General features: G+C 41.1%; 1 protein-coding gene across 1 annotated transcript in view; it reads right to left on the bottom strand.

Annotated features, from left to right (window-relative positions):
• Positions 1 to 26,444, bottom strand: part of BCAR3 (BCAR3 adaptor protein, NSP family member) — an 82,258-nt gene that overhangs the window by 38,775 nt on the left and 17,039 nt on the right. Inside the window, exon 3 of the mRNA XM_079981302.1 lies at positions 10,222 to 10,261. Within this exon, the coding sequence (XP_079837428.1) occupies positions 10,222 to 10,261 (40 nt within the window). The remainder of the gene's footprint in view (positions 1 to 10,221; positions 10,262 to 26,444) is intronic.

Below are 26,444 nucleotides of genomic sequence, written 5' to 3'. Positions count from 1 at the left end.
TATGAAATAGGGTGAATATAATCTGGACAATACATGTAAAAATGTATTGACAAAGCTTATTTTATGCATGCTACTGCTAACTAAATGGCCCTGCTGCATGGAGGAACACAATGCACCTCTTTTGTGTTAAGAGTCTGAATCTAGTATCCACATGGCAAGAAATTACACTCTGGCACCCCCCTATGGATAACAATAATATGTTGGGAGAGTTTGTTTTAAAAACGAAACACTGCAGTGCAGCTCCTTTATTTTCCTTCTTTTGAGGAGCTGAGAAACTTGCCAAGGTTGAATCTCCAGCAAAATGGTTTTGAGTAAGGTGCAAAAATGCCTCATTCTACTTTCAGAACTTTTTAGTAACCAGGGTGCCCCAAATGTCAGCTTTCTGAATTGCCTAGAAATACCTTTGCCACCTAGGAGTGCAGTTTTTATCTCTCTTCCATTCCTAGGTTTCTTATCCACTACTTCTTGGGCATCTGCACTAATTGAAGGATATGCAGATCTGTGAACCTGTGTCTATTTAAAAACCAACCAACCAACCTGTATTGAGAGAGAACTGACTAAACATAATGTGAAAGTCTTGAACCAACGAACCGTACACATACTAAATTTTGGAGTTCTAACCCATATCAGATGTACAGTTTAAATAACCCTGTGAGCTAGTCAGGGCAATCAATTACTGAGGCCCAAGAGTTGCGGTTCTCAAGGGTGTGGTAGAAGATAGAAAGTGAAACGGGAAGATTCAGTGACAATCAAACAAATATTTAAACATTTCAGTATTAGTATTATCAGTATGGGCTGGATAACAATTATTGTTAAAGCAGTTATTTTATATTTATCCTTTTCCAGAGAATCTGTCCAAGTCCAAAGTGAAGTTTAAGCAGAGTATCTCACATTTTAATACCAGATAACTTGTTTTCTCTTTTGTATCAATGGGGGGGGACGACATCATTCTACTTGTCACACTAGAGGGCAGTGTATTACCACAAGGAACATTGCATAAGTGGATCTAGCAACAGCTAAACCACAGCGAGTTATGTTCAACCATTTCAGTATAAGTCACCTGTCAATTACTGCCTTGGTCTGCCATTTTCAGAAGTTGAAATAAGACTGAGCAGTTAAATTGAAAATTAAAACAAACACACACACACACACACACACACACTTGAACGTTTGTGGGTATATACATATCCCTTTTTAGATTAATAGGGGACTGAGGGGCAGATGGGGCTCATCAACTTGGGAAGGTAGCCCCATCTAGAAGAAGGAAAATTCTGATTCTAAACTTCTGCTGCCTTGTGGCTATACTTATTTGTGAGACTTTGGGAGTAAACCCTGAGGAAAAACCTGAACCCACTGCCTTGTGGGACATCTTTGGGAGAAGAAAAGGCTAAGGAGTAAACCCTACACAAACCTGGAGTGCTGTCCCTAAGACAGTTGGATGGTGCCTTGCATGCCGCCTCCTAGCAACTCCTGCAGCCAAGCTGGTGCCAAACATTTTGCTTTGCTTTTCTTTGGAGCACATCGAGACGGGGGGGGGGGCGGTCTTGTCATCTGGGCAGCCCAGGACCTTTATACACACTGTCCAGGCTTGCACCCTGGACAAGTGGGATGGACAACCATAGCAGTGCTTAAGGCTACCAGCATCACAAGGAAAGGGCAGGTAGTAGCAGAAGCATTGTCATGCCTGCCTATTAGAGTTGCCATATTCTGAAGACCAAAAAAAGAGGACACATTTGTCAACTTCTACTTTTAACTATGGATCACTATGACAACTCTCATTTTATATACTCATGCTTGTTTAAAGTTGTTGCCTCCTAGTTTCCACCATCAGTTACCTTCATGCACTTTAAATATGTGTAGGGAATCTAAATGGTGCAACTGTGGATGATGTGCAGATTCCAGAACAGGCATGCATCACTCTAAAGCTTGATAAAATGAAATTTGGATAGGATATCCTTATTACAAGAATGTGATGTTCCAATATTTGGTTTTAAAAATAAAACAGTGCTTGGTCATGTTCATGTATTTATGTAATTGGTTATTTCTTTATTTTCTAACGTCACATCCACATCACACATTCAAAGCACTCTTATAACACTTTGACAGCCATGGCTTCCTCCAAAAATTCATGGGAACTGAAGTTTGTAAAGGGTGTGAGAACCTTTACAGAGGTACAATTCCCAAACTGCTCTGAGTACTTACTCTAGAAGAGCAAAATATAAACTACAAATAATTTAAAACAGTTAACAAGGTGTTCTCTACTAAATTTTCAAAGCCATTTGTGATTCACATGAAGCACCATTCTTAATAGATTTCATATGACCCTCTTTTAAAATCTAATAATGCCAAAAAGACGAGCTTCAGAAAAAGCCAACCTTCCATGTCCAACAGAGAAACTGTTTCAGTTTATCTTTTTTGGCACAAACATTAATCTGACATGTGGGTGTGTGACCCACAATGGCAAGAAGATTAGTGCCGGTAACCGGTCACGAGTGCAATCATTGTCCAAAGAACCAATGAGTTGTAAAAATGTGCTTAGCTTTAATTTGGCAAAAGTAATAAAAGCAATTGCTCTCAGTTCTCTCTTGATTTACCACCCAATAAATGTCACTAGATGAGTACCAATGTTTCCTACAGGGGAGGTCGGCTCTATAAAACACCAGCCTGGGCTGCAAAGCCATGCGGATCAATGTTTCCCAAAGGAAATGCAAGGGCAGAACCAACAATGAGTGGCAGGAACTGGGTGGGTGGGTTACGAGGCTGAGGGTGGGTGGTCAATGGGCATCAGGGACAATTCTTATTTTTATTATTCTTATACAAATTTAGAGACCACTTCACAGCATAAAGCCATCAAAGTTATGTCCACGGTAAAAACAAGAGTACACAAGCTCTAAGAACAATAAAATCAGTTCAGCAAACTTCAAAACAATAAAACTTTCCAAACAAACTCAAAAACAAAAACAAAACAATGGGTGGCATTCAACGTCAAGCTACTGTGATTATTCCATCTGCCCGAGCGTTTCAGCTAAACAGAATGTGACATACTGAACAATCCCCACACATACACATATGCTGTTTTAGGGGTTCTTGTGAACTCCCCCCTCCAAGCCATTTTGGGGTTGGGGGCACAGGGCAGAGAAAGGAACCCCCCCCTGTTCAAGCAGAAGGTCTTGTAGAAGACCTCCATGGTGGGGCTCCTTAGGTGAATGCTGCCCAGCTGAACAATTTCATCAGATATTAAACTGATCTTCCATAATGAATGGGTTTCACTTCAACAGGCACCTAAACATCACTGTCTGATTGCAGCTAGTAACTGATTCCAGAGAGCTGGAGCTGCAAACCTAAAAGCTCAGTTTCTAGTATAGGCCAAGTGCACCTATGGAGAATATGGTACTCTCAGCAGCACCCCATATGAGGAGTGCAGTTGCTGGCCAGAGACAGAGTAGGCAAGGTGGCCTCTTAGATATAAAGGTCCCAAGTTGTTTAGGGTTTCAAATGCTAGAAGCAGAAACTTGAACTGCTCCCCATAGCATGTTTACAGCCAGTGTAGCTCCTCTAGCAGAGGAATGAGTAAACGTAATGTCAATGGAGCACCACAGTCAACACAACCTAGCTTGCTGCATTCTGAACCAGCTGCAGCTTCCAAGTTAAACTGCAGAGAAGTCCCACACAGAGCAACTGCATAATCCAGCCTTGAGAGCACCAATACCAAAATCACAGGGGCCAAGCTATCTCTATCCAGAATCAATGTGTGAAAGAAAAGCTTAGAACGGAAGGTTCCATCTGAGAAAGAGGGCAAGGCTAACACGTAGTTCTTCTTCAACAAGATACAGAATTCTACCAGTGGGTGTCTTGGGTATTATCACAAGGACCATATGAACTTCATGATTGGTTCTTCTCTGCACACAGTTGAAAGTGAATTCAGAACTGTATCATGTTGCAAGGGCTTAACACAACTTTTCCAAGCTGTAGACAGTAAATTTGCAGTCCTCACTTAAGTCTTTCCTTGGTAGTATCATTGTCCCTGTTTTGCTGTTGGGGGAACATTTTGTGGGAGTGACTTTTTAAAATATTCCTTGCATGTGCACTAGAGATCTTTAGATTTCAGAAAAAGAAACCTGTTATGATCACTTTACTGGGAGCAGATGCTAGATAAAACCAAAGGCCTTTCTAGTCCAGCATCTTCTGTTTCCCAGAGTGGTTAACCAGGTGCTTCTGGGAATCCTGCATGCAGGAAACAAGGGCAATAGCATTCCCCTGCTTGTAATTCCTCAACAACTGGCAATTCGAAGAGTTACATCCCTACAGGTGCTCTGAGCAATGCCAGTGGGAAAACTAAGAACATGCCTTCTGACTGTAATCGCTGGGGAAACTGTAATAAATTCCGCAGTTCTATCCCATCAGACAATCCTCCGCCAAGTCATCTATAAAGAACTATTCTTCAAAGCTTGCGCCCAACATCAGTATTCAACAGTAATATTTCCTTTTAAGGCAGTGATGGGATTCATTCTTCCACCTTCCTTTCTCCAGATCCATGCACAGCAGAAACAAACCTTCTTCTATGCAAAACAGATTTTCAGTGCTGACAGTGGGTGAGGAGGGAAGCAATGCCAGAGAGCTTCTACAAATTTTATTGCAAACGCTCCGGTACTGTTCTCTTCTGCACTCACAGCTGGCACTGTCTTAGCTGCTCTCCCCCACAGAGACAAGGCATTTAAGCTGCTCATGTGCCGTCTCTGGGAAAGGCAGACAGTGAGGAAATCCTCTAGAAGCCAGTTTGCCTTTCCATATTATTAAAAACAAAACAAAAAACAAAACCTCTAAGGTGCATCTGACTATTGCTATTATTCTGCCTTACTAAAAAGCATTTCTCTTTCATGAGGAAATACAGAATTTCTTTCACAGCTCCTTGCAAGCAGCCATCCCAAAGAAGATTGGCCTGTTTTCACTTGGGGAATAAAAGCCCAACTCTAAAAGAGCCATTTAACTGTGACCAGTTTCATCAGAGCTCACAGAACAAAGGAAAAGCCCTCGTCATATGGCCACTTTCTCAGTACTGAGACTCCAGCAGATCAGTACATTTGCTTGTTCCCGAGACTGGTTTTTGTATAATTAGCAGCCTCCTTTTTTAATCCACAGAATGACCTAATGCATCAATACTTTAGAGGTTATAAAATGCATTCATTGGCATTCAGCTATTAACGCTAACACATACGACCTAAAGAACCATTAAGAATTCTGCCTCCCCAAGAATCTATGCAACAGGAAAAAATGAGTAGGCTAAAAATACCCCTCCTCACATGTCCCTGAGCAACATTAATTCCTTCTGCTTTCACTCTCCACTGCTGTATCCAAAGCAGAGCTCTTAATTTACATCCAAAAAGCAAGACTAATAATTTGCTTCGGAGACACAGAGAAGTGTTTGTCAAACTAGAGGAAAGCACAGATGATGAAAGGTATTGTTCAAAATGAGACTATAAATAAGACTATAAATAGAGTTTAAATGGCCATCATAACTCAGCACTGTTTATTGCATAGACACATGCAGGCTGTAATTACTTTCTTAAAAACTGGAGAAACTTTTATCTTCACTCAAATAAGTCTGACAAGATCACACTTTATCCACTGAAGGCAGATGCCATGACCATTTGTTTAGTAGTAACATTGGACCAGCAAGTCGTTGCATTGTCCCGCCAAGATGTGGAAGTGAATCTTACCCATATTTCTGCTGCTGATAAGCAACCCGGAAGTGGGCCAGTAGTGGTGGCAAGATTCCTAGGCATTTGGCAGGACAACACTAGCTTCTAAAGTGGCTTAATCCTATGAAATGCTACTATGTGATCCTATATCAGGTCGGTGGTGAAAAAGTTGCTTGGTACTAGTTGTTTTGACTCTTCTGCCATTGTTCTACCACTAACAGAAAATACTGAAGTATTTCTACTAGCGTATAATCTCCATGCAATCTTAAAACAAATTGCAGAATGTCCCCGTGCTACACAGAATTGTAAAATCGTAAAGTTAGAAGGGATGCTGAGGATCATATAGTCCAAGCCCCTGAAATGCAGGAATATGCAGCTGCCCATACAGGGATCGAACCTGCAACCTTAGAGTTGTCAACACCTGCTATAATCAACTGAGCATGCCACTGCAATCTTTGAGCTGAGTTCATCCTCATCCCTCATTTATGGAAACAGGAACCCTAGTCAGAGAAAACTGAGACACAGAATGTTATTGTTTATACCCCACTCATCTGACTGGGTTGCAATGAGCTGGGACCTAGAGAATCTGTATTACAGGACATCTTCCTATGTTTTGAAATATAAAGACGACTGAGACTGGCCAATGCAAGAGTTGAACTGATGAGAAATTTAATTTTTATAAGTAAAAAACATTGAAAATGATGAAGTTGGGTTCTTAAACTTGCAGTACAAATTTGCAAATATTCCTTTGCTTTGAATTCTTTATTCTCACTCTGCTAGTTATGGGAAAGGGGAAAGCGCTTTTCTAGGCCTGGCCTACAAACACTAGGAATCCTATTCAGGGAAGTTCTCCCCATCCCTCTAGTTATTGCCTTCAAACTTCTGAACAGATCTAAGAGCAGGGAAACCTTGCTTTTAATTTAAAAAAAATAAATTAAATTAAAAAGTAAGTTGAGATACAAGTGACAGCACTGTACCTACTCCTAATTTTTGCACACGTATGGTACAGCTATAGCATCCACACCAGATGCTGCAAAGCTTGCCATGTGCCTGTCCCAAGGTTTATCACTGCAAGAGCTTTTACTCTTCCTGTCACATGCACAGAATTAGTCCCAAAGTGGGTCAAACTAGGAGGAACTATTGCATAGATATCCTATTAGTTACACTTGAGAAGGCTTCAATAGCTAACTTCCAAACTTGGGTTTGGCCTGGTGGGTCAAAGTCTGAGACCCTCTGACCTATAGCTTTAAGCAAATGAATAATTTACCCAGACGTCTGTGAAATCCATTGATTGCACATATGCGACTATAAGCCCGTGCACATCCTCTCACGCCCTTGATGTGTCATGAAGACATCATTCATCCATGCTATGGTTCCTGCTACAGGAAGCTCTACAGAACATTTTTGGGACACCAGCAGGCTGGAAGGGAACCCATCCCATCTTAATGTATTTGGAATCAGTCCAAACCACATTCTTCAACACCCCTGAACGTAATCTGCCGTGTGTAAAAGACACAAATTGCTGCAGTGAGACTTTTCTGCAACCAAGCAGGACTGTTGTCTAACAGTCTGATCTGTTCATGATTACTTGGAATGAGTGGTGCTTACTCCCAAGTAAGTACACAGAGCTACAGCTGAAGGCCTATTTTTATGACCAGCTTCTTATCGAAGTTGTTTATTTCTATAAAAAGATTACTGGAAAGGAAGAGGTGAGATAACCAACAGACAGCCCAGAATGTGATTTAACTCTGAGCTCAAGGAAAACAAGCAGACTTTGTGCTTCAGTTGCAACTGCACTTCTTGTGCAACTTTAATACAAAATGAAGGGAGAATAAAAGTTAGCTACTTAAAAAAAACACCTGAGTACCCTCAGGATCTGACCGTGCTATTGTTTGACTGTCAACACTAATTCCATCCCATTCAGAAAGGGAGTTCAAATAACATATGGAACCTATTTATCATTATTGGGCTATCTATCTATCTATCTATCTATCTATCTATCTATCTATGAATTATACACACACACACACACACACACACAGTACTATGAAATTTATATGTAAATGGTGAACATTCCCCTAAAATGAATGGTTTTTAATCTTTTTTTCTGGAGAATACTCATTCTCACACACTTTTTTGGGGTAACTGAAACTGCATTGCAAAATCTGAAGGAGTTTGTGCTCTGGTTTAATAGCTATGTACATATAAAACTGGAACTGAATAATTTAAAATACTGACTGAAATAATTTTCTCCATCCCATGTTTCAGCAACATTCCCTAAGCCAATGTTTGTCTGCTTTCAGAACTCTATTAATGACCACCACATATATATATATATGAGACAGACAGAGAGAGAGAGCACACAAGCCTATGACTGAGTGTATGCAAAACTAATTCAGAGTTGAAATAAGTTGATGCTCTGTATCTCAAATACACAAATCACGAGAATGACAGAGTGCTTCACGCTCCACTGCCTGGACTGTCCCTCGCTGCCTCCAAACAGGGAATGTTGAACATTTGAATACTTTCCATTATATGAAAATATGCAAACTCTCCCTGCAGTTAGAAAACTAGCACATAATGGATATGTTTGCTATGAGTGGCAAAAAGCAGGTATCTGCAATCGCTTAAACACATACCCCATGCCAGATGTTTCAATTGGAGAAACATTTAATGTTGTTGCAGCAGCTTTCAAGTATGAGGCAGTAGCTTATCAGCCTGTAAGGCCTAGGAAATTTTTTTAAGGCCTTTTACATGATGGCGTCACAATATACGAAAAATGACTCCCTTCTAGAATTGCGCCTTCTAAAATTTTATTTATAGAAATAAAATATATCCCACAGTGGCTTAAAACATAGGCAAGCAATTTGAAACCCTATAAAATATCAAAACTATACACTATTAATGTTCAGCAGAATTAAATCAGTATTTAGATCAATTTTGATATGGGTTCAGTTCTGGCCATGGTCATTCTGATGGATGACCTTTACAGAGAGTAGGGCCAAGGGGAATGAGTGCAATCTTGCTCCTGCTTCTCAATCTTTCTGCAGCTTTCAATATCACTGACCAGAGGTTTTCAACCTTTTTGAGTCCACTGCTCCCTTGACCAACTACATTATTCCTGTGGGGAAACATGCTCTGAGCCCCAGAAGCCCTTGCCTGTAGAGCCAGCAGCCCCTCACCCCTTTTCGAACACCCTCCCTTGTGGAGTGTTCCCTCAGCCTCCTCTCCTCTCTCCTTGGGAGTCCTCCGGGCGGCTACCAACCCAGTCTCTGAGCTGCCCCCACCCCAAAGAGAGGTGCCTCCTCCCTAGCCAGCACCAGAGGCTTCTGGGGAGCTTGAAGCCAGGGCTGTGCACACCTTTGGGAGGCAGAGACGCAATAGGGCATCAGAGAAGGAAAGAGGGACAGAGACCAGTGTTGCCTGTGGCACCCCTGACCGTCATTCAAGGCACCCCAGGGTGCTACGGCTCACTGGTTGAAAACCGCTGCCATTGACCGTGGTATCTTCCTGGACTGGCTCTGCGGGAAGGGAATTAGAACGCTGTGTTACAGTGGCTCCAGTCCTGTCTACAGGACCAAGTCCAGAAAGCGTTAATAGGAGAGTGCTTTTTGACCCCTGGTCAAAATGCTGTGTGGTGTGGTGTGGCTGTGAACTATTCAATCCCCAGTGCTATCTAGCTGTGGCACTGGCACTATTACAGATGCCTCACAACACCTGTTCCACACCTGTAAGTCAATCTTTTAGTGTGGCAGCATCTACAACTTTGGAACTCCTTGCCTACTGACATCAGGCAGGTGTCTTTCCTGTATTCTTTTTGGTGCCTGCTTAAAATGTTTGGTTTTTGGTTTTTGTTCAAGCAAGCCATTCCAGACATGTAGAAGCTTACGTGTGTTTTTAGCTACTGTTGTTTTTAATCATCTTTTGACTGCTTTCAAATAAACTATTTTTATCAATAATTTTAATGTTTTATTTTAATTTTTTTGTAAAGCCATCAAATGGCATATAAAGCTTGTTTATATAAATATATAAACAAAATGTATTTTTAAAAAAAGTATAAACATAAAAATAAAATGTTCCCTTTTCCTACGTAGGTCAGTATTTGACTCTACTCAAAGTGCCCTGTTCCCAATGCAGTTTGTGGCACTAGGGATCAAATTGCAGATGCAAGACCATGAATACTGGAATATAATCAAAAGAAAACGAAAAAGCCCTTAGTGACAGTGCTGATTAATTACCAAGGTCACAAAGTGACCTTATCTACTTTCTACTTGTTTGATACAAGTACTGATTAATTACCAAGGTCACAAAGTGACCTTATCTACTTTCTACTTGTTTGATACAAGCAACTCTAATTAGCTACCCCTTTTTTCCTTGAGAATCAAATCACCATAATACTGTGGAACAATGAACCAGAGAAGAGATACACTTGCAGTTATTGGCATTTACTAATAAGATAATGAATTTTAGCCTTTTTTTTTTTTTTACAGGGACTTGGAAGTAATTAAATAATATTTCATACCTTTACATACTCCATAGCTGGGTCCATAGCATTCTGATCTCTGTAAAGGAGAAGTACAGCAATGAGTACAAAGGTTTTGTCTGATTTAGAACAAAATCAACATTTTATTTGCTTTTTGGATCAAGTGGCATGAATAATGCAACACACTACACGCACAAGTTGAAAGCTTAGGAACTGTAGAGCATCTGTTTATTTATCTGCCATTGTTATAATTCACATACTATGTGCATCATGATCATGTTCATCTTATCGTATTCAAAGGCAGAATTAGAATCAGTTTACACAACCACTTTAAACGACTGTTTACAATTCATGCTCACCTTTTAGAGAGATGATTATATGAGCATGCCATGGCCAAATAGGAAAAAAATACTGAAGACTGCATCTCTCTCATTTATATCTCTTTAAAAACCAGATGTAAGGAGATGTGAAACTGCTCAAGTAAATGAACCCATACTATCAAAGGCACACATCAGAAAAATACAGAACTGTACCGTGTTGTAATAATAAAGGGAAACCATCACAGAAGTAGTCTCTCTCACTTTGGGGAAGGGGCCATTTAAGTTGACTATATTGCTTTCAACTTACTGTGTTGACTGTGGGTTTTATATAAAGCATGGGATGGTATTAGTTCTATTCAAACCAACAGTGAGCTATGCCAAAAGTTACAAATGAGATGTGGACTGTACCCATAGTCTTAATTCTTCAGAACAACAAGAACTAGAAATTAATTGCATACACAGGCTATCATTTTACTGCATTTTCTACCACACTTTTTATCACATATCTACACTTGGAAGAGCAATAAAATCATTCTTAACACTTGGCAGTGAGATACAGATGATCAAGCTACTTCAACGATAGGTTGTCCAAAGGAAGCTTGGCTTACTACAGTCATCCTGCCAAAAATAACAAAAGTATTATAACACACCCTTCCAATGGGCAACCCAGTGTGCCGCACCACAACATCTTGTGTTGTGAAAGTTTCATTTGGATGTTCAAATTAATCTATTCTGGAGTAAAAATGAAGAGGGCCAGCTGTGAATGTATTTGTTTGTCTAAGGCGGCAATGTAAGTAAATCCCACTGAAATCTGAGGGCCTTATTTTGCGGTAAACACATTTAGGACAGATTGTGCTGTATGACAAGCATCTTCTCAGAGGACGTTTGTTAAGTTGATCTTCTGCTTGTAACTTGATATCCAAGTTCAAAAAAATTTAATGGGCTGCAATTTACTTTCTCTGGAGCCAATTTGATAAGGAATTCTGTTTTCCAGTCTCTGCATTGTTTCAGAAAAGATTATTTTAAGCTCTCCAAAATACTGAGGTCCAGTATTCATGCTCATCTGAGGTAAATGACATGTGCACAGCTTCTGTCCTGGCTGGGATACAAAACTAAGGTAGCAGCAGAGTAGAGTAAGGTACCAGTTCAGAGTAGAAACAAAGATTGGACCAGATTAAATACAAATGTCTCCCATTTGCCCCATGTGTGGGCCCATACTGGGGAGTAAGAGCATGTTTTAGCTCCTGTCCACCAGTGCCGTAGGAAGGGGGGATGGAGGGGGCAATCCGCCCCAGGTGCCACTCTGGGAGAAGTGACAAGATGGCCCCTGCCTCCCCCCAGCTGTAGAGCAGCCAAGGGCGCCCGCAGTCCATATGGGCGCCGCTTGTGCAGCATCCGTACGGAATGCCACACACGTGCAGTCCGTACAACTTGCACCGCCCCAGGTGCCGGAGAAGGTTGCTCCATCACTGCTGTCCACCCAGTGCACCTGACCCATTTTTGTTGTTCCTGGATGTCACTGGATTGTATGCAAGTCTTATTCAAGAAAATAAAGAGAACCTGCTGGATCAGGCCAATGGCCCATGTAGTCCAGCATCCTGTCCTCACAGTGGCCAGCTGGATACCCGTGGGACCCACAAGCAAAACTTGAGCAGAGGAGAGCTCTCTCCTCCTGCAGAACTGGTACAGTGGTACCTCAGTTTACGAACTTAATCCATTCCGGAAGTCCGTTTTTAAACCAAAACCATTCTTAAAGCGAGGCACATTTTCCCTAATGAGACCTCCCACAGCCAGTGCCCTTCCACAGTTCGGATTCCGTTCTTAGACCGAGGTACAGTTCTCAAACCGGGACACTATTTCCGGTTTTGCGGAGTTTGTAAACCAAATTGTTCTTAAACCGGACTGTTCTTAAACCGAGGTACCACTGTATTCTGAAGCACTGCTGCCTCAAACTTTGGAGGCAGAGCATAACCATCATGATGAGCATCCATTGATGGTTTCATGGAGGATAAGGCTATCCTCCAATAAACTCCTTTAAGTTACTACCGTATTTTTCGCCCTATAGGACGCACATTTCCCCCTCCAAAAATGAAGGGGAAATGTGCGTGCGTCCTATGGGGCGAATGCAGGCTTTTGCTGAAGCCTGGAGAGCGAGAGGGGTCAGTGCGCACCGGCCCCTCTCGCTCTCCAGGCTTCAGGAAGCTCTGTGCAACCCTCGGGAGACCGGCTCCGAGGGTTGCACAGAGCTGCCTGCAGTCCCGGGCTCAGCGCAGCTCTGCGCGGCCATCGGGAGCGGGGCGCGAAGTCCCACCCGGCTCCCGATGGCTGCGCAGAGCTGCCTGCAGTCCCGGGCTCAGCGCAGCTCTGCGCGGCCATCGGGAGCGGGGCGCGAAGTCCCGCCCGGCTCCCGAGGGTTGCGCAGAGCTGCCTGCAGTCCCGGGCTCAGCGCAGCTCTGCGCGGCCATCGGGAGCGGGGCGCGAAGTCCCGCCCGGCTCCCGATGGCTGCGCAGAGCTGCCTCCAGTCCCGGGCTCAGCGCACTTCTCCCCATCGCCAGCCCCACAAGCTCGGGGGAGACAGCAGGGAGGCGGAGCGTGCCTTCCCGCTGTTCCCCGACCTGGTTCTTCCAGCCCCGCACCTGGGGGGGGGGGAAATAAAAAAATTCTTTATTTCCCCCCCCCAAAAAAAAAAACTAGGTGCGTCCTATGGGCCGGAGCATCCTATGGGGCGCAAAATACGGTAATTTACAGTACCATTTATTGTTGCAATGTTTTAATGAAATGTTTTCTTGTAACAAAGCTCTATTTTGAGCTATCCCCTGAGATTTTTCCTTTTGAGAGGAATTCATGCATGTGTGTATCAGAATGGAAGATGGCAGAATCCACAAGGACGTGGTCTACAGGGAGATGGCCTCAGGCACCAGGCCCTTTGGCAGACCAACTCTGCGTTACAAAGATGTCTGCAAATTTGACACGAGGGCTGGCTACGTCAACCCTGCCATGCGGGAAGCCCTTGAAGATGACCACAGCACCTGGAGATGATCAGTCAGGTTGCGTATCCACAGCAGTGACCAGAGGAGGAATTACCACTGGGAGGAGCGCAGAGAGAAAAAATGCCATGGTGCATCTGCACAACTGAATGCCTTCATCAGCCCCAGCTACAAAGAAACATGTCTCTCCCATATCGGTCTGTACAGCCACAGAAGACGCTGTAATCTTCCAACGGTTTGACCTCACAAAGGCACACTCCTCCATTGTCTCTCAGGGCAGACAGAGGACAGATAGATGCCTACCTACCTACCTATATAAGCCAGGCTTCCTCAAACTCGGCCCTCCAGATGTTTTTGGCCTACAACTCCCATTATCCCTAGGTAGCAGGACCAGTGGTCAGGGATGATGGGAACTGTAGTCTCAAAACATCTGGAGGGCTGAGTTTGAGGAAGCCTGATAACAAGCTTTTTCATATTGACTTGCCATCTATCTCCCCACCCCACAAACCAAAGACAGCTGGCTACAGGCTTGCGTACGTATGCGAAAACATTCCCAGAGCTGTGCCTCATAAGGTTATCAGCTACAATCCCCCCCAATTTATTTCTCTGCAAGCAACATATTAAAGAGACCAATAAAGAAAACAAACCGTCACTGTTACAGTCTCTTACCACCAATTCTAATTAGCCATGTTTATGGGGTCACCGGAGATAAATCAACAGGATTACAACTGTGCTCAAACACAGCTGCTCATTGAGACCTTGAGTATCAGTTGCAGTTGAAAGCTTGTTTCGCTGCCTTAATAAGCCATCTTTCATCTGGCATTATAAAAAGTTCCTAGTTAAAAGGGATCTTAACTTTCTGTAAGAACCTACCTACATCACTACCTCCCTGGGGTATCTTTTGCTGTTTGCTTACAGGCTGCTTTCTACTTGCATATATGATGAAATCAAGTAAGCCGTGGGGCTCACACAAGTGTAGAGTTTGCACTGTATGTTTGGCTTCCCAGTCATCAGATAAGTCTTATTTCCATGTCAACAAAAGAGCATTTGATGTAGAGAGTAGCTCATTAGCATTGGAAAGGAAAAGATGTTTTGTTCTTTAGAAGATAAGAGAACAATTATAACAAAAAGCAGCTTCTCAATTGAAGAACAGCATCAATTTAGGAACTATTTGGGGTGACATCACAGACACTCAGAAACTGCACACTAGAGGCAAAACAACCCAATGTTGCTTGCCTTTAGAGCAGGGGGTCAGCAAACTTTCAGCAGGGGGCCAGTCCACTGTCCCTCAGACCTTGTGGCCGGGCTGGACTATATTTTTTTTTTGGGGGGGGGGATGAATTCCTATGCCCCACAAATAACCAAGAGGTGCATTTTAAATAAAAGGACACATTCCACTCATGTAAAAATATGCTGATTCCCAGACGGTCTGCAGGCCAGATTTAGAAGGCGACTGGGCCGGATCCAGCCCCTGGACCTTAGTTTGCCTACCCATGCTTTAGAGTGCTAACCTTTGGGTGCCTTTTTTTTTTTTTGTATAATTTTTATTAATTTTCCAATTTTAAGACAAAACAACATACATCGACAAACAAAAACAAACACACAGATATGATTTCATAACCTCATTTTCATAAGCCTTCTTTCTCGGACTTCCCCATACCTTCCCCCTTTTTGCATCCTTATTTTACAGTTTTTCAGCAACCCTTTACTCCAATTAATTAAAACTTATTATCTTATTATCTTTCTCGATTTCATCTTATTTCAACAAACAATTTCCGCTGCAATTCTGTATCTTCCTTTCCCTTGACATTTTAGCACTCATCAATATTGTAACAGTTCTTAAGATAAGCTTTAAACTTCTTCCAGTCTTCCTCCACCGTCTCTCTCCCCTGGTCACAGATTCTGCCAGTCATCTCCGCCAGTCCCATAAAGTCAATCACTTTCGTCTGCCATTCTTCCAGTGTGGGAAGTTCTTGTGTCTTCCAATACTTTGCTAGAAGGATCCTTGCTGCTGTAGTGGCGTACATAAAAAAAGTCCTATCCTTCCTTGACACCAATTGGCCGACCATGCCCAAGAGAAATGCCTCTGGTTTCTTGTGAAAGGTACATTTAAGTACCTTCTTAATTTCATTATAAATCATTTCCCAAAAGGCTTTAATCTTTGGGCAGGTCCACCAAAGGTGAAAGAAGGTACCTTCAATCTCATTACATTTCCAGCATTTATTATTGGGCAGATGATAAATCTTCGCAAGCTTGACTGGGGTCATGTACCACCTATAAATCATTTTCATAATATTTTCTCTTAAGGCATTGCATGCTGTGAATTTAATACCGGTGGTCCATAACTGTTCCCAGTCAGCAAACATAATGTCATGACCAATATCCTGTGCCCATTTAATCATGGCTGATTTAACTGTCTCATCTATTGTATTCCACTTCAGCAACAAATTATACATTCTTGATACATTCTTAGTATTGGGTTCTAACAATTCTGTTTCCAATTTCGATTTCTCCACCTGGAAGCCAATTTTCCTGTCTTGTTTGAAGGTTTCCATTATTTGGTAATAATGGAGCCAATCTCGTACCTTGGACTTTATTTTCTCAAAACTCTGTAGTTTAAACTCACCACTTTCTTGTTCTAAAATTTCAGAGTATTTTGGCCATTTGGATTCTATGTTAAGTTTCTTCACCTCCTTAGCCTCCATAGGTGATAACCACCTAGGAGTTTTATTTTCCAACAAATCCTTGTATCGAATCCAAACATTATATAGTGCTTTCCTAACAATATGGTTTTTAAAACCCTTGTGAACTTTACCCTTGTCATACCATAAATATGCATGCCAGCCAAACCTATTATCAAACCCTTCCAGATCCAGAATGTCTGCATTCTCAAGAAGTAGCCAATCTTTCAACCAGCAGAAAGCTGCCAATTCATAGTACAGTCTTAAATCCGGCAGGGCAAACCCCCCTCTTTCTTTTGCATCAGTAAGTATCTTAAATTTTATTCTGGGCTTTTTGCCCTGCCAGATAAATTTAGATATATCTTTCTGCCACTTCTTGAAACAATCTAGTTTATCCACGATTTGTAATGTCTGAAACAAAAATAACATTCTAGGCAATACATTCATTTTAATCACTGCGATTCGGCCTAACAAGGAAAGCTTCAGATTCGACCATATTTCTAGATCTTTCTTTACCTCTGTCCAGCATTTATCATAATTGTCTTTAAATAAATTCACATTTTTAGATGTCATGTTAATCCCCAAATATTTTACTTTCTTTGCCACCATTAACCCAGTTTCATTTTGGAATCTCTCTCTTTCGACATTTGTTAATTTTTTTTCCAAAACTTTAGTTTTTTGTTTGTTCAACTTGAATCCTGCCACCTGACCAAAGAATTGAATTAACTCTAAAACCCGAAGTCACAGCCGACACTGAGAGAAATTAAGCTTCATCAAGCACAATATTCTAAATTGATAAACCAGGAAATAGAGTGGAAGATTAAATTAATGAAACAAAAAACCTTTGAATCGGCGAACAAATGTGGAAAACTGCTAGCTTGGCACTTGAAGAGGAGACAAAAACTAAATACAGTTACAAATTTAGAGATTGAAGGAAGAAACATTCAGAACCCTGTGGATATTAGAAAGTGCTTCCAGAGATATTTCAAAAAATTATATACCCAAGGGCCACAAGATGAGAATGAGATTAAACAATTTTTGGAAAAAAATGGACTGCCAAAATTGTCACAAGAAAATAGATCAATCCTGAACTGTAAAATAACACGACAAGAGATGGAGCAAGCCATTCAAAATATGAAATTGGGCAAATCTCCAGGACCAGATGGGCTGACCTCCAAGTATTATAAGACATTAAAAGACTATTTGATACAACCACTGATGGATGTTAGCAATGAAATTATGGAGGGGAAGAGGGCGCCAGAATCGTGGAAGGAAGCTTTTATCACATTGATACCAAAATCGGAAGCTGAAAAGACACAACTTAAGAACTATCGTCCCATCTCTCTTCTAAACGTGGATTACAAAATTTTTGCAGATATTATGGCAAGTAGATTTAAAAAAGTTTTAAATGAAGTAATTCACAAGGACCAGGCGGGCTTTCTCCCAGGTAGACACCTGTTTGCTAACACAAGGAATATTATTGACATTTTGGAACTTTTGCAAACAGACATAAATACAAAAGCAGTGTTAATTTTCATAGATGCGGAGAAGGCCTTTGACAATATCTCCTGGAAATTTATGAAGGGAAACTTAAAAGAAATGGGAGTGGGACGGGGTTTTGAGAATGGGATTGATGCAATATATTCAGAACAAAAGGCTAAACTGATAGTTAACAATGTGGTTACAGAAGAGTTTAAAATTGAAAAAGGAACACGACAAGGCTGCCCTATTTCCCCTTTGCTATTCATTTCGGTTCTGGAAGTGCTCCTGAATATGATTAGAGGGGACAGGTTGGTGGAAGGAATTCAGGTCGGAGCGAAACAATATAAACTTAAAGCTTTTGCAGATGACCTAGTTTTGACCCTGCAGGAGCCAGAATCTAGTACGAAAAGAGTATTACAATTGATTCAAGACTTTGGTCGGGTGGCGGGATTCAAACTAAACAAACAGAAAACCAAGGTATTGGAAAAAAATTTGACAGTTACAGAGTCGGAACGGTTTCAGAGAGAGACAGAATTAAATGTGGTTAAAAAAGTAAAGTACCTAGGGGTAAACATAACAGCAAAAAATCTGAGTCTATTTAAGGATAATTATGAAAAATGTTGGTCAGAAATTAAGAGAGACTTAGATAGTTGGACAAAATTGAAACTTTCTTTGCTAGGCCGAATTGCTGCTATCAAGATGAATGTATTGCCAAAAATGTTGTTTTTGTTTCAAACACTACAGATTGTGGACAAGATGGAGTGCTTCCGGAAGTGGCAGAGAGATATCTCTAAATTTGTCTGGCAGGGCAAAAAGCCCAGAATTAAGTTTAAGATATTAACTGATGCGAAAGAGAGAGGGGGCTTCGCCCTGCCGGACTTAAAGTTGTACTATGAGGCCGCAGCTTTCTGCTGGCTAAAAGACTGGCTACTTCTCGAAGACACTGATGTATTGGATTTGGAAGGTTTTAACAATGCTTTTGGTTGGCATGCATACTTATGGTATGATAAGGTTAAAATCAATAAGGCCTTTAAAAACCATATTGTCAGAAAAGCAGTGTTTAATGTCTGGACAAAATATAAAGACTTATTGGAAAATAAAACTCCAAGGTGGCTATCACCTCTGGAAGCTAAGGCCCGAAAAAGACCCAATATGGAGGCCAAATGGCCAAAATATTGGGAAATTTTAGAAAAAGATGGAGACAATTGGAAATTGCAGAGTTTGGAGAAAATGAAGGATAAAGTGCGAGACTGGCTACATTACGCTCAGATTAAAGAAGTTTTCAAAAATGACAAAAAGTTAGGGTTCCAGGTGGAGAAATCGAAATTGGAATCAGAACTGTTAGAACCTAAGACTAAGGTACTTTCAAGAATGTATAACTTGCTGTTAAAATGGAATACACAAGATGAAATGGTTAAATCGGCTATGATAAAGTGGGCACAGGACATTGGGTACAATATCATGTTTGAGGACTGGGAAAGGTTGTGGACCACTGGGTTGAACTTCACTGCATGTAATGCTTTGAAGGAAAATGTAATGAAAATGATATATAGATGGTACATGACCCCAGTTAAACTTGCCAAAATATACCATTTGTCTGATAACAAATGCTGGAAATGTAAAGGGAATGAAGGAACATTCTTTCACCTCTGGTGGGCGTGCCCTAGAGTGAAGGCCTTCTGGGAAATGATATATAATGAGTTGAAAAAGGTATTTAAGTATGCTTTCCCTAAGAAACCAGAAGCTTTTTTCCTGGGTATTGTCGGCCAGAGGGTGATAAAGAAGGACAGAACTTTTTTCCTGTATGCAACAACAGCAGCAAGGATACTCATCGCCAAGCATTGGAAAACTCGAGATCTACCCACACTGGAAGAATGGCAGATGCAACTAATAGACTATATGGAACTGGCTGAGATGACCGGCAGAATCCGAGACCTGGGAGAGGAAAGGGTTGAAGAAGACTGGAAGAAATTTAGAATTTATTTACAAAAATATTGTAATTTGGTTGAATGTTAAGAAGGATGCCAGACTATAAATAATTGAGCACCACTAAAATAGATGTAATCTGGATGACAAGTGTGATGGAGGGAAACATAAACCTTTGGGAGAACTATTAGACTAAATTAAATGAACGGGATTTAAGAATTTAAACAAGATGATAAATTGCTGGTAAAAGTTTATAATGATGTAAGTGGGAGCGGGAGACGTGAGGGAGTCCAAAGAAGCTTTGAAAATATGTTATGATACATGTTATATTGTTTATTATTTTTGCATTTTGTATTTAAAAAACCTTAATAAATATGTTTTTTTAAAAAAAAGAATTGAATTAACTCTTGTCAGAAACAGCAGGAATTAATCACTTAAATTTCCTCTCATGCAGGTTAAGCCAGGTTCCCTTTTCTTCCCCCCCTGCTCCTGCTTGCTGGAGGGGTAGTTAGAGTTCAATGCCAAAGTTAAATAATTCAAAAGCTCAAAGTTACTTTTCCTTCAATTGCAGCTTTCCAGTTCCGTTGCTTTAAAAGCCATGCAGTCCGGGGGGGGGGGGGGGGCAGACTTCCTTTATTTACCATCCCCGTTTTCAGCCAAATTTCAAACGTTTTTTTCTTTATAATCCCAGTAGGTTTCCCAATCCTACTTACAGGTATTTCAATTTCAGTCCAGATTTCAGGAAGGAATCGGCGCTCTCCGCCTATGGCGACGTGGCTTCACTTCACGGGCTGGGTAGCGACTCTCAGCACTGCACAATCCCCCGATGCTCCTCCGGAGCCTTTAAAAAGGCTCTTTTGCAGTAAAGGGGGGCACAAATGGTGCCCACCGAGTCTCCTTGTTCACAAGCTTCCGCGCCTGTGATTTTAGGGGTCCCCGCTTCGCCGTAGCGGTCAGACCCGAACTCGTGAAGCAGCCCTCTCTCCGGAGATCGGGTAGAGAGCCGCCATTAGGCGCTGGCGCCGACCGGAAGTCAGTCCACTGTCCCTCAGACCTTGTGGCCGGGCTGGACTATATATTTTTTTTGGGGGGGGGGATGAATTCCTATGCCCCACAAATAACCAAGAGGTGCATTTTAAATAAAAGGACACATTCCACTCATGTAAAAATATGCTGATTCCCAGACGGTCTGCAGGCCAGATTTAGAAGGCGACTGGGCCGGATCCAGCCCCTGGACCTTAGTTTGCCTACCCATGCTTTAGAGTGCTAACCTTTGGGTGCCTTTTGGAGGCATCAACATTTCCCTCTAGTTTTAAGCATCTCTCTCTCTCACACACATACCTCTGACTTGCAAATCCTGCTACTAAATGAGATATTTCTATTCAAAGCAGCAAAGACATTACTGTTAGTATGATAGCATACTGCAGTTGTGCTGGATCCAGAGAACTCAGTTGTAAGCCCTATTTAGCATGAAGTCTTGGTGTGGTGCTTCAGTGCTGGAAGAAGAAATATTCGCCTTCCATACATAGAAAAATTGATTAACAATTTTCACTCCATGTCCCTATCTGAGCTGACAAAGTTTTGATGTGACTGCAAAAATGAAAAATACACAAACACTAAAATGAGCCTTTCTTGAGACATATGTCCCATAGATGGCAGCCCAGTTTATTTGTGTTCATAATTTATATTGTTAATGTACAAGATGAGAGCATTAATAAAATGAAATGAATGAAACAAATTTGGAAAACTATGGTATCCTTTTATTGAATTTGCATGTAAAAAGGGAAAACCATTTTGCACCACCTTGAATGCATGGTAACCTATGGAAAACTGATCTTGGTTAAATGCAGTGCTTTTTTCTTTAAAAAATGTTTAAGGGTACTCTCATTTTCCTACTCATATTGAAATACTGCTTCTCAATGAGGTCAAACTTAGATTCACAAGAAGTTTAGGGGTATGCGTCCCCCTGTGCATCCCCCCAGAAAAAAGCACTGGTTAAATGTATTATTTTTACGTCCTTCTCAGTACTGATTGGGGATGACTGACCTGGTGAACTGTACAACTGCTCGGTCTGCTGTCAAGGTGCAAAATGTCAATGCACAGCTCCAAGAACCCTGCTCTCCCTTCTTATGGTTCTTTATCAACTTGAACCACACAACCATTCAAATAGAGAACTGCAAACAACTAGGGCACATAACCACCACGTGTCAGTGGAATTTCAGAACCCCTAACTTCAGCAGGATCATGCATAAAGAGTTACATAAGATTACATGTGCAAGTGGCTCATCACAAGACTGATCCAAGAAAACTTTTTTGCATCAAGTAAATTTAGTTCACATTTCTACTGGTTACAATAATCTATAGCATTTTAGCACTGCATTTTGCACACAATATTTGAATACAGTCTTTGAGAAAATATTATGAAAATGATTTATAGGTGGTACATGACCCCAGTCAAGCTTGCTAAAATTTACCACTTATCAGATAATAAATGTTGGAAGTGTAAAGAAAATGAAGGTTCATTCTTTCACCTCTGGTGGACGTGCCCAAGGATCAAGGCTTTCTGGGAAATGATATATAATGAAATGAAAAAGGTATTTAAATATACCTTCTTGAAGAAACCAGAGGCCTTTCTCCTGGGTATGGTTAGCAATGTGGTGTTAAAGAAGGATAGAACTTTGTTTCTGTATGCCACAGCAGCAGCAAGAATCCTTATTGCCAAGTATTGGAAGACACCAGATCTACCCACTCTGGAAGAATGGCAGATGAAAATGACAGACTATATGGGACTGGCAGAGATGACGGGCAGAATCCGGGACCAGGAGAAGGAGACAGTGGAAGAAGATTGGAAGAAATTTAAAGACTACCTTAATAAATACTATAAGATTAGTGAATGTTAATAAATACTATAAGATTAGTGAATGTTAGATTGACAGGGGTTTAAAAATAATGTGGTTTTCAGAGACCTTGATTAAGAAAAGGAATGGAATTAGTAAAAAACTTTTGGGAAACAAGGGAATGGATTTGCTGATTGGATAATGAAATTAGAATACAAAACGGGGAGGTATGAGGAAGTCGGGGAAAATAGGTTGAGAAAATTAAGGTTTGAAATTATACTTGTTTTTTTTTTATTGTTGCTGTTTGTATTTGTATGTTTTTATTGGAAATGTTAATAAATATTATTTTTAAAAAAATGAATACAGTCTTTGAACAGTATTTTCACACCAAAAATAAAAGCTAAAAAGCAGTTTCCTTTAGGTTTCAAATAGCCCCACCTCTGTCATCTACCAAGCACTTCACAGCTGGACTCCAATTCATTATCAATGAAATGAAATGAAAAAGGTATCTTAGGCCTCTTAGATGCATAAATCTCTTGAGATGAGAATGCATTCTTTGGCATTTGGTATTTGTCAATTAAGTTAACCAACACGTACACTCCTCGAGTACATGGCATGTGCTCATTTCACAAGTAAAGAGTTGTCCGTGTGTGTGTCAGTCACTAGTTCAGGAGATCTGAAACTGAGTAAGGGTGTAAGTGTAAAACAAATTTGAAAGGCTTCCCCTACCCAGACTTAGAATCACCAGAGCAAAATGTGAAAGCTAAGACACAGAGCATTGCAGTGAAGCTGGATCTCGGAAGCCTTTTTAAAACAGAAGAACCAAGTGTTTGGGGGACAACTATATTGTTCATTAAGTTCCTTAAAATACCATTCAAACCTGAACTGTGCAAACAGAACTCCTATAGAGCTTCAGTACAGCATTCGCTGCCAGCAGCTTCTGAACTTACTGCAGTTCTGGGGCAGGCCATTACAAATCGTTCCTTGGTGTCACTGTGCTTATTTTTCCCAAGCTCCCAGCATGCAGCTCTACTCCTCCTGTACACAATCTGCATGTCAGGGGTGGTGTGGGGAACAGCAGGTTTGGGGAACACCAGGTGTTAGGATGTTTGCAGTTAAGGTGCAGAAGGACTTTGACTGGACTTACCGGTACATGGCCCGACTTGAGCATTTGCCAAACTATACCTGTATGTGCAACCAAGACTTCAGGAATACATTAGGATTCAAACGCCAAAGCAAATCCCAACAAGGTCAACAGGGTATCTTATCCATCTACCAAAGAAGAATGCTGGTATGTCAACTCTATATACCAACATTGCAACAGACCACACTGTGCTCATAGGAAACTGTTTGTGGCTTCCAGTTCTCTGAAAATTCACTTTTTTTTTAGCTCAAATGCAAAGAAGTGATCTCAAATGCCAAGATGTCAGAATGGAAGTTAATCATGCCTGCAGGATCCAAGTTATGCTCTCCCTCAACCCCTCCCCATTTTGCTCCTCTTTTACATCAGCAATGGACACAGCGTTACCAAATGGTGCTGCAACAGTAATTTCCTGTATTGGCAGGGAGTGGGAATAAATGACCTTTGAGTTACCTTCCAACTCCAAGATACCAAATCAGATGAGGATTAGGCAGTGGCGTAGCGTGGGGGGTGCAAGGGGGGCCGGCCGCACCGGGCGGAACATCTGGGGGGTTAGGGTTAGGGGGCGCAAATCCACGGGTTAGGGGGTGCAAATCCATGGGTTAGGGGGCACAAATTACTTGCCTTGCCCCGGGTGCTGACAACCCATGCTACGCCACTGGGATTAGGGAAGCTTGGCATGGAGTCAAAGAGCCAGGAGACAAAGCCTACCAAGCAGTCTTGAGTTACTAATGAGCCTGCCTTCTATTTTGTTGAGGTCCAAAGCAGTAGAACTCCCAGCTGATCTCAAAATAATTTCTACCATTCACTTTCAGCTGCGACAGAGCTTCCTAAGCCATAACAGCAATATAGCTGGTGCTTCCATTATCCATGTAGCTGATGAACATTTGCAAAGCAATGTGCACATCAGCGCTCTCAGAACTAAACAAGCACTGTGTGTTTCAAATGCTTATACCCCCTCCTTTAACAAGCATGCTTGCTCCTTTTAAATAGCCATAAATCTTTCCAGGACAAAATTATCAACAAGTTTATTTCTCTGCATTCTCACAGCAGACGTTCTTTGCTATGCACTTTTGAAATACTTTTAAATACTTGAGTAGCTGATACTGAATGATGACTTGACTGAGCATCATGTGATAAGAAAGGAATTTTTAAATAAAGAAAAAAAAATTGAAATCCGTATGCATAAGTTGCCTGAAGGGCACTGCACATTCCAGAGACCTACTTGCATTTTTCTTCCCTGCTTCTCTCTCATTTTTAATGTCTTTGTAATGCGAGTTAAGTTCTGTTATGCATTCACTTTCGCTCTAGGGTGCCAGTGTATATTTGTATTTAAAAATATGTATCATGATTTTGCAACCAGAGCATTCCTGCATTATAGCCAAATAGAATTTTTGCACTACATAATCAACTCTACAGGTTTACTGTGAGAGTTACAGAGCCAAACAACAACAGTTGAAATCAGGACACTTGGTTTGGTCAAGCCTCCTCAGGAACGTGCTCAGAGGTAGATTTCAATAAAACTGTAATGTACACAAGTTATAAAGCTGAAAATACTCTGCCATAGCTCACAAACCATATGTGTTCTCAGATATGCCAGTAACAAAAGCTTCTCTCAGGAATGATTTTACATTCTGCAGCTCGGGACACATCCCTGAACAGAACGTGCATGTCTGCTTCATGTGCTTGGATATGGATTTTACAGAGCACCAAAAAGGAAAACATATGAGAGCAACAATGAGGAAGCTATCACGTCCCCATTTCAAATATATTTTGGAAAAGACAAGTGTCAAAATATAAACATCACACTAAACCGTTGATGCATTTTGATGATTCAGGTTATTATTTCTTTTGTGCCTGTCTTATTTATTTATTTATAATAATTTTATTGTTTATACCCTGCCCATTTGGCTGGGTTTCCCCATTCACTCCAGGCGGCTTACAGAATACATAAAACTTAATAAAGCATCAAACATTAAAAACTTCCCAATACAGGGCTACCTTCAGATGTCTTCTAAAAGTTGTATAGTTCTTTATCTGCTTGACATCTGAAGGGAGGGTGTTCCACAGGGAGGGTGCCACTACCGAGAAGGCATTTTACATTTACTATGTAAAATAAATTTTATATACCACCCTTTTCCATAAAGGTCTCAGAGTAGTAATACAAAAATATATAAAAGGCATATATCTGAGCACTGGCAGCAAAAGGGAGATTTGGCCTGATGTGTCAATAAAGGCAACTCAAGGCAAACCTCTGCATCTCAAACATTCTAAAACTACAAGACTGCTTTGTTTATACTGATGGTGAAAGTGGAAAAGCAAAGTTGCACCAGCATAATGTTCACCATATAAGCTTGCAAATGCCAGATACTTGGGACTGTTATTTATTACTTCATATATGCTTAGGAATGTTCTTCATTACTTCATATGTTTCTTTAAAGAGGAGACATAGCTAGAACAGTGGCTCAAACGGTCTTTTGTGTCGCCAGGCGAGTTTTTTGGGGGGGCATCCTAGGCGTTTATGAATTAAATTTTAAGACACACTAAACTTAGGGCACACTATTGTGCCCAGGAAGAGTTTGGAATTATTATACTGGGTTAAGCAAAATCTATGCCTGCCCTGTTCCCAATTTCCAACTGCCAAGGCTGCACAAAACACCACTGGTTATGTACAAGCTAAACAGTCACCTGCATTTATAATAAACAATATGCTTAAACAGCTACATTCTTGCTTGCTTGCTTGGGGACATAAGTGCAATCTTTTACCCCACTATATCAACACACTACAGTAGATTGCTTACGTGAAAGAAGGCCTGTGAAATCCAGCAGCAGAGCATTCTTCTTCTGATAGTATCTCTGCCTATTTGTACCATCCAGTAAAATAGCA

Source organism: Podarcis cretensis (genome assembly GCF_951804945.1).
Source record: "Podarcis cretensis genome assembly, chromosome: 6".
Lineage (NCBI taxonomy): Eukaryota > Metazoa > Chordata > Lepidosauria > Squamata > Lacertidae > Podarcis > Podarcis cretensis.
Note: the sequence above shows the minus strand (reverse complement) of the source record. Positions and strands in the feature narration are given on the sequence as shown.